At 31.7% G+C, this 10,312-nt stretch overlaps 1 protein-coding gene across 1 annotated transcript; it reads left to right on the forward strand.

Annotated features, from left to right (window-relative positions):
- The first annotated feature begins 6,424 nt into the window (after positions 1–6,424).
- Positions 6,425–9,486, forward strand: LOC148609599 (BTB and MATH domain-containing protein 38-like). The gene is made up of 2 exons (XM_088541793.1): positions 6,425–6,927; positions 7,690–9,486. Exons 1-2 carry the CDS (start codon positions 6,591–6,593, stop codon positions 7,998–8,000), a joined length of 648 nt encoding a protein of 215 aa, XP_088397919.1. The 5' UTR covers positions 6,425–6,590; the 3' UTR covers positions 8,001–9,486.
- Positions 9,487–10,312: the final 826 nt, after the last annotated feature.

The following is a 10,312-nucleotide window of genomic DNA, read 5'->3' on the forward strand; positions in this document are numbered from 1 at the left end:
GGCTATTTAACAAGATAGCAAAGGTTTTTTTTAATAGCCTTGACTACTCTCACGAGTCTCGCACGGACGGATAATTAACAAGTTTCTCATCTCTTTCAATATAGGTCTAGGTCTCTGCATCTATCACATTGTATCCATAAGTCTTTATTGATAATGTCAATTCTATACTCCACCAAATAGCTCTTTTTTTTAAAATAAATTATTTTTTCTGATCTGATCTTATTAAGTCGCTAATAATAGTGACTTCTTGCACTCGTAATTTCAGTATTTTATATTCACATATGATTTGCATAATTATATATTTATATATACTTCACGTAATGCTGCAGATCTGTGTCGTGTTTACCGCTAGAGCGTCATACATGTAGTAATAGTGTAAAGTAATGTAGGTTTAATTTTTTGTACGGTATGATATGTTTTGTCTCCGTCATCCTTTTTGCAGCAACAATACTAAGTCCAAAAATAAAGTTAGTCTGGTTTGTGAAATTAATTTGACTTAATAATACTGATAACAGTACTTTCTAAAATTGCAAAAACTAATACATAACAATAGTTATAGATTCATAAGAGATAAAAATGTACCTCTTAAATATCACACACGTGTGTTCTACGTTTGTTTCTTGCTTGTATGAGAACGGGAAGTTGATATGAAATAATCGGTTAAAATTTAATTTATGTAATATTACCCAGTTTCCGATTCAGGTACAGGGGCTCGTTACAAGACTATATAGGTCATATACATTAGCAGGGCCCCATATCAATGAATATTTATTGCCAGTTGTTTCATCTGGTTCCCAGGTCAATATCATAAGCGACCTAAAGATCGCTACAATGAAACTCTTTTAAAAAAATATATATATCATACACATGTTTATGTGTGTGCGTTTTTTTTTTTTTTTTGCTTTTCTGAAAACGGGGAGTTTACATCAAAAAATGAAATGATCGGTTAGCATTGAATTTATGTAATATTACCCAGTTTCCGATGAAACACGGGGGCTCGTTATATATATATAGGTCATATATATTATCAGGACCCCAGTTCATTACTTTCGAGTTTAAATGAGGTGTTGCATGAAAGTATTGTGCATGCAAATCAAGCGAAGAAAGATTACCTAAGAATATACTAAAATGGATATTTTTGATATCGATGATGTCCCTCAATAAACCGTCACTTTCCCTGCTGACGTAATCACATGACATCAGAAAGTGCCAGAGTTGCAAAGTCTACTACATAGGTTACTAACCCGTATTTCAGGGCGATTCGGTAGAAGTCAGGGATGAATCCAAGTTGTTCAGACACACAAATATGTTTGTATTCCATAAGTCTAGTAATCATGATTCGCTTCGGTAGGTTGAAGTTTACAAATTATACCAAATAATAAAAGTTTGCACTTTTCCATATACTTTCCAAGGTATACCACCCTAAAAGACAAGTACATTTGTCTGAACGAGTACGTGGGGGGGGGGGAGACCTTGTAGAATTTTACAGATAAAACGGTGATATCTTTCTAGCATTAATAGTTCGGTTTGAGACAGTATATTCCAAAGTTTACATCCGTAAAGGGCTTTACTGCAACACATATGAAGTTTGATAGCAGAACATGTCAACGGATTAAACATAGATGGATGGCATCCAGAATTCAGATATAGCGGTTGAACGTAGTAGTCTACATGCTGTTGCTGTTTGGTCCATTGATCTGAACCTAGAGTCGAGTAGAACTCCGACATGCATTGCAGATTTCACAATTGGTATAGGATCGTTGGATAAAGTCAGAGAGAAAATAGTGAAGTCCGTGTCTTGGAGTAAACGAGGACATTACTTTTGAGTGGTGAAGAGCGAAAAGCCCATGTTTTACTGTATGTTTGACAAATGTTTATCATTGATTGCATTGCTTTTTTGGACATTGACATAAAAGCAATGTTATCTTCTTGTACGGAGCTTCTAACACGAATGTCCATGAGAACTCATCCAAGTTTAGAACTGTCAATCGCGCACAGGAGATCATTAATGTAGACTAAGTAAAACAAGGCAGATAGGATACCACATTATCGCACACCACATTGTACACTAAACAATCAGGAGAGTTAGTTGTTGAATAATATACAACTGTACATGTTCCTATACATTTCGTCTATAAGAAGCCACATTTTACCAACAATATGTAAAGTTTATATAATAGTGCGTCGTGCCAAACCGTGTCAAAAGCTTTCGTATTGTCTGATGAAACCACAATGACGGCATTGTTTCTCTCAATGTACTGACGGATGGTCTATTGAAGGTTAAATGAAGCGTGGATACTCGATAAAGATTTCTGATATGCCATTTGACTCGGATGTGGGAAGTTCCTCTTCAACATTTGTAAACGGTCTATTAGGGCTTCCTCAGGCACTTAGAATCAGGATTTTTTTCTCAAAAATATCATTAAATCATTTTGTTTCCATATTTGAGTTATTATGCATGTTCTCTGACATGTCCATCAGACTTACTTGTTTATGCCATTCTACAGTATACAATGGTTTTAGACAGAATTTATACTGCATGTTTTAATATTTGGACATTGCTTCATTAAAATGAAAACAGATATTTTCCCAGTAAGAGTTAGAATTTTTTAAACAAAAACTATGTTGATCCAAACCATGACGTTTTTTTTTTTAAAGATGTAATAACTTTTTTATTCATTTTATGCATCTTTAAGCAGAGGAAAGTTAGTTTCAAAGTTTTTTAATTAAACGATATCAATTAAAATAACATTCCTGATAAAACGGTAATATTGGTTTCTTTTTTTTTTTTTATGTAAATCAAGAATAAAGTAGCAAAATTTCAAATGAAGTTTTTCACAAAATAATCCAGGGAAAATTTTGTCAAGAGATCGAAGGATTCTACATTTAATATCGAGTGCTAAATGGATTATATATGCCCCAAATATCACTTCTATACAACAGTATGGGTCTATCACTGTATAGTCAAAAACATGGATACAGTTTTAATATTTGAGTTGAGGGAAAAAAAAAACGTCTTTCTTTAATTTGAAAGGATTTTTATTTGATTCACTTTGAGTGTAGGAAGAAATAAGACCCTGAAGAACTAAAGTATATTCCAAGTTAGTTACATGTGCATGGATACACATTTCAGATTCTCATTTCGATATTTAAAAAAAACATGTTTAATGAGTCTACCGGCTTCGTTAAATATAGCATTTTTGTTTTGTCTTAGTGTGTTTACATTGAGACACCTTGCAATACAAATCAATTTTATCAAATTTATTTTGGAAGCCTTTAGCTGATATTAACAATAATACGATATCTCAGCATGTAAACCCTCCCCATTAACTGTAACTGAGTCTGGTGTGTCAGACAAGTAGTGTGGCAAATCATTTATAAAAATCTTAAATAGATTAGGATTTCAATTATCTCCATGTTTAGCCCCTACATGTGCATCACTAACCTGATTCTGAATTCTTACACAAGATTTGCTAATATCATATATATGTTTGTTGTAAAATAATGATCAAAGCCCCATTTTATGTAATTTAATTTTGAGTCCTCTATGTCTATCAGTATCAAATGCTTTAAGTCGACAAAGTATGCATATAGTCTGCTTTCTGTAGAGCTACAATATTTGTGTATAAGACAGTTAATTATTAACATATGATCTGCTGTTCCAACTTTTCTTGTATTTGGGATTCGTGTATAATATTGTTTTCCTGAAGATATAAATGTAATCTTAATTAGACTCAAAATTCTATTAAATACTTTTACCTGTTACACTTGTTATGGTTATTCACCTGTAATTGTTTTGGTCAATGTCTTCACGGATAGTTGTTTTGAATCCATCTTCCTGGGGAGAGACAAAGATTAAATATTTTCTGAAAAAGTTTGACCATGTTTTAACTTGTCCTTTCTGACATTATCCAGACCAGTAGATTTGTTACATTTAAGACTTGAGATAGTTTAAGATACTTCTGTAATATCCAAATCTAGTTTGTTGAATAACTTACATTTTTCCAGGTCTTATAATTTTTCACTGAGCAGTGCATCTTCAAGTTAGATAAATTTTCAAAGTGTGATATTAAGGTTGATCGGGCACAGCACAACTATCACTTTTCTCCCTTGAAGCTCATTAACAATTGATATTCCAATAAATTGCATAGAATTTTCTTGTTCATGTAAGGGGTCTACTTGTTGAATTAATGACTGTCTATATTCTTTATAATTATATTTTCTAAGCTTAAAGAATATTCATAAGTTTGATCACTGTATTTTTAGGGAACTGTGAATATTTTTTACATTACTTTAAGAAGAGTATAAGATGAAAGTATCACAAGTATAACACTGGGGCTTGCTTCCACTTTGAAATATGCAGCCCGGCTAGTATATAGCAGAGCAAGCCCCTGTGAGTAAAATGAAGCTTATCATTAGACTGAGGAACAGGATGTTCACCAAGAAAATAGAGATAAAACCATCATAAATAACACACATTAACTAAAATACTACACGTCTGAACAATTCAGACTCAACAGTGTATGTATAATAGAACAGTTCACAGCTCTTTATTTTTTATGAATGCGACCGTTTAAAAGTCGTCACCGAGAGCACAAGACTTGTCAAAATTTTATGCACTGAATAAGCTGACGAAGCTCTACATTGGTAGAATCGATTATTCCAAACGTCTTTTGACATTATCAGAACTGTGTCTATTATTTGTTTCTCATCTCGTTGGATGAATTTAGGGGAGAAGGAGACTGCTGGACAGCGTGTTGTAGAGTTTTTTTTCTCGCATATCAATTAACTTTTATTTCAGGGCGCTATGTATTTTTTTCTGAGAAATTTGGCTGTTTTTCTTTATTCGCCAAACTTTTCGTGATATATTTTTTTTCTACCCCAAGTATACAGTTAAAGATATATATAAAATAACACAATTGCTACTGCAGAGACGTCTTACAGCGTTTTGAAATTTAATTTGAAAAAAAACGTAATGCCGTATAATCCAGCGCAGTTAAAGGGGACGCAGAGCGACGACTGTCAACAAAGTTTTTAAAAATTCGACATGCACATTATCCATTACTAGATACATGAGGATAAATAAAGAAACTGCCTTACTATATATCAACTGTTTATATATGCGCACCCTGTGTACACTTCGATGACCGCGGTCTCCGCTTGACAGTTGCATAGTTTGGTTTTGTTGCTGACAACACTGTGCAAGCGGTTGGATATTCCGTTGACATTATCAACATGCCGTGTCCTTATTTGGTTATGAATACACTTTTGTTAATGAACAAAACTTGTGTAGGCAGCCTTTACAAAAGTACTGTGTATTCAACGATATATGTCAGGAGTATTAATCCAATTTTAACATAAGATATATTTGAGACATTATACGTAGTTGTTCTCGTTCCAAATATTGTTATAAGAAAGATAACTCTATTTCTTGATTAGTATGCACTTAATTTGAAAATAATAGAACAAATATATGATCCGATCTGTGAATCTAATAATAATTTTCGATCCCTATCATCTTTAAAAAAATATTTTGAACCTTGAACTGTGAAAACAGAGATATTCTTAATTATTTGTGTATTTCCCCCCATTGAAGTCGGACACTATCTAAAGTAACACAATTTAAGTCATAGCTTTTAATTATTACTAGAAGCATATTTAATCGATTGAAAATGTGTTGATTTCGTGTATTACTGTCGCAAAAGCAACGATTAATACGGGTGTAGGCTTGCTGGCCGTGGATTGAATCCCTGTTCGAATGAATGTAACGTTAAAAAGGGATATCAGGGCACAACTCAATTTAAAATTTTAATCAATGTAGCAAAGTCTGAACATCATTCCTTACATCATATATTAAGGCAAATAATCAAAAACTGCTCAGCAAAGGACATAAATACATATAATTAACAGTATGAGACAGAAACTTCATTAAGTTCAATTCTCAATTTTCTTTCTTTTATCTATTATCTATCATTTAAAAAAATAAAAAAGAACAGATAGTACATGTAATCGAATCAAGTCAAAGGAAGGAGACGCTCACTGAACATTTAATGACAGTGTTGTTTTTATATTATGGGTGGGAGGAGTAAGAGGACGTAGCCTAAGCCCCAGAAGCCCTTTACTTATGAAAAGAAAAAGATAGACTTAATGTCTAGGCTCATTGTTTGTATATACAGTATCAATAATCTACAACAGCAACTTTTAACATCAAATAATATTTTGAGGTGCTAACAATATGCATGGACTATATGTGTCTATATCCAAATAAAATAATAAAGTTGTACGAAGTTATGACTAAGCCACTGTCATGTATATATGTTGTCATTGTGTTAAGGCAATAAAACATATTTAAAAACTAAAATTTATTTAAAAGGACTAACTAATTGACCATAACGATTGTCTTTGTTTATATATTATTCTGTTTAATGCCAATTTTGGTTCTAGTCAATCTTTTTAGCAGTGTATCAATTTCCACTAGCATGAATTTTATAAGTTATACACTGTGAATTTCAAAATGAGATTATAAGAAATATAGTCAATATAGATAAGGATATAAAACAGGATTTACATGAAACAGGATTAAAATTATCATGCACAAGGAAGAAACATATTGCGACAGGTTGAAAAGTTCTATATTTGTATCAAGTAATGTTGAAGAACAAGGAAACAGCATTAATGATCTTCTTGGAGAAGAAAAGAAACTAGCAACCCCATTTCTGGAGAGTGATATTAGTTTCGTTTTCGACAAAGTGAAAATTAATACACGTAAACAGTGGCTCATGGATGCTTCGCCAGTATTTCAAGCAATGTTCACGTCTTCATTTCAAGAGGCAAACTCAAGTGAAATCGAGCTACCCGGAAAGAAAGCTGGAGTATTTGTCCGGTTTCTAAGGCTCGTATGTCCAGGCTTTAACGATGAACTGTCAGGTATTACTCAAGCAGACAGTTAAAGTTCTTTTTTGTAAGAACTGAACTTAGTTAAAATATTTTTCGACAAAGATATTGGTATTTTACTTTCAGCCTTGTGCCAATTTTAAAACTTGCCATAATTTATAATTGTCTCAATGTGTTTAATGCTTCCAATTAAGACTGTTGATATTCTACATACTTGAATATACACGAACCAAATAATAATGAGAATAGGTATAGTGTACATGTCAGAGACAACAACCCATCGGGATGAAAATGTCAGCCCAAGGCCATTGGTCTTAAAGGAACGACGAAGAAGCTCTCATACAAAGTCAACTTAACTGAAACCATTACACTTAGTCTCTGCATTAGAAAATATAGAAACATATATACGACAGGTCTATATCTAAAATTTTATGTAAGTCATATTTTTTTCAATTAAAATCTCTTTATTAGAAAAATATAGAAAATATAGAAACATGTACATGTATTAAAAGACAGGTCTATATCTAAAATTTTATGTAAGTGACTTTTTTTTCAATTGAAAACAATGCATTAGAATAATATAGAAAATACAGAAACATGTATTAAACGACAAGTCTATATCTAAAATCTTTTGTAAATTTGATTTTTGTTCATTTCAAATCTCTGCATTAGAACAATTAAGAAACATGTACATGGTTTAAACGACAGTTATAAACTTAAAGTCTATGTAAGTTGGATTACTGAATGCATGCAAATAATAAGTGTTGTATGACAAAATGCATTTTACCATTGTAGAAGAAACCGTTCATGATGTACTACCCTTGGCGCATGAATACCAAACTAGCGACTTATTAAAGAAAATTGACCACTTCTTATGGAACGTTATTCTGAAAACAGGCAACTCATTATCTGCCCTAGAATTGGTTGACGACATTATAGAAGCAGAGAATTACAATCTCCCCAACTACTTAATGGGATGCATTGAGGTGGCATCAAGGAAACATTTACAAAAGTTGACATCTTGTGCAAGATTTGAGGACGTTTCGGAAGATACTAGGCTAAAGATAGGTTACAAGAATTGTGAAAATAACGTTTATATGTTGTAACTATTGCTAATATTAACAGCTGTCTTTAAAGTGTCTATATAAACGATATAAGAAAAAAATATGAAGACAACAAAATAAAAAAAAATAAATAAAAATAACGCAAACAATATAACGCATCAATAATGGTAGCAAAATATCTGTAATTAACCACCTCTGGTCTTCCGTACTATTTTGCTGATTGTTAAAGGACACAAACCACGTTCCTGATTTAATGCCGGACTTCCGTTGGTTATTTTTCTGGGTAACACAGTGTTCAATCGGTTTGCAACCTAAACACCACGAAGAATAATAAAAAAACTCTTAGTATTTTCTGCATATAAGAACATGCTGTATTGTAATATTTCAAGACTACAATATATTATAAGAAACCTGAGAAAAAAAGCAGTATATAGATGACCGTTAAATAACATGAATTAATCATTTTGTCACATAACTTTTACTATTACAACACATATACCAATGCAATTAGCATCAAGAAAAGCAAATAAAAAAATTCTTAAAGATAGTTAAAATAAAAATCCTTAAGATTTTCAAGGAACAAAATTCAACGTCATCACCAAAAGAGAAATACCCTTTTGAATTCGATATGTTCCATATAGATAGTAATGATGCTACTTAAACCTTGATCTGTCAGCAAACAATTTATCGTTGTACTTGTATAAACCCGTTTTCGCAATTTATATTTTCTTATGCACTTTTGACAAACCGTATAATAATTTGTTCACATCTAGAGGACAATGAAGTTCTTTAAGTCACTTGTCAGAATAGTCTTGATCTTCAAAGAAATTGTTTCAATGAACAATGACTATAATACAGCCATTTGTATTTGTATATTTTCTTAATAGTCATAAACATACGGATATTCTTTCTTCATATGTATGATAATTTATCTTGTTTTGTTTTATCTTGTGTAGCACTTCAATTTCAACGTGTATTTTAAAGACCACGTGTTCTTTAACTTATTTATCTTCTAAGAATGAGTATTGACCCGTTTGCAAACTCGTAATTTCTGCAAATTATAAAAATTACAAATTTGCGAATTTCTCACTTTAAATTGCTACAATTATACAAGGTTGGACTTTGAGTATAATTAATAAATGACATGAATGGAAAGAATATGATATATAAATGAGAAGTTTGGTTTGAATTACTTTCAAAATATTATGGTTAGATGGTGATAAGAATAAATATGCAACTAAAAGTGAATATGATTTGTTTAAAACATGTCATAAACTACCTAGAAGATGGTGACCTTACCGGTGCACATGTTTTTAGTGTAGTCAGAGTTGTTCATGTTTTCTATGTGTGTGTTGTTTTGTTTGTAGTATCAATTTTTGTCAGTTGTTCATGTTTTCTATGTGTGTGTTGTTTTGTTTGTAGTATCAATTTTTGTCCCTTGATTGTGTTTTTTTATCTTACGTTCTAATACGAATATCCTTGATTTCCTTTAAACCACATTATTGAACTAATAAATGACTAGTGCCTGTCCATGTTTTTTACTCTTAAAACTCTCCTCCTTGGCGTCGATAAAACTCTCCTCCTTGGCGTCGACTATTATACCAGTCAAAATATATTAACAGTTATTAATGTTTAATGACAGTTGATGTGAACAACCTATTTCATGAAGGTAATTTGATGTTACTTCTAAATAAACTAAGCCGTAAAATGCAATACAGAGCAAGATTGAGTCAAAAACATAAGCTCCTATTTAAAATATAATTTTATTGTATTTCAACATTGGACAAAGGGAAAATGGTACAGTTTCAGATCTTGGCACTCTTTAATTCCCTTTTGACCTTTATCATGCCACTTAATTCAAACCAATGCTTTTTTTGCCACTTAATTTTAACCAATGCTTTTTTTGCCACTTAATTCAAACCAATGCTTTTTTTTTTCTACCATTAAAGAACGTAAACATATCGCATCACCCTTTTTCAACTTAACAGAAGAAAAAAAGACCTTGTACCAAAAAACTAATTGAAGTTCAAATTAAGCATGAAATCAATACTTGCCATTTTCCTGATCTGTTTGTTGATGTGTCATGTTAATTTTATCATTTTGACTTAAGTTCGTTTGAGAAACTTCTACAAATTTAAATCAAACTATCAATGTTTATTTGGTTTGAGTGCAGATGATTATCGTAAGTATAATATCACAACGAAAAAATACAAAAGGTAACAAATTTTCAATATGTACTCATCTTATACTAATCTTTCAGTAAAACGTTATTTATAATGCCACATTTCCTCTTGTGTGCTTATATGTAACTGATGAAGACACAGAAATTCATTTCAGTTTGAGACGATTTCTTG

The sequence above is a fragment of the Perna viridis genome, chromosome 8, assembly GCF_037379345.1.
Source record: "Perna viridis isolate PV_CMFRI_1.1 ecotype Kerala chromosome 8, ASM3737934v1, whole genome shotgun sequence".
Classification (NCBI taxonomy): Eukaryota; Metazoa; Mollusca; class Bivalvia; order Mytilida; family Mytilidae; genus Perna; species Perna viridis.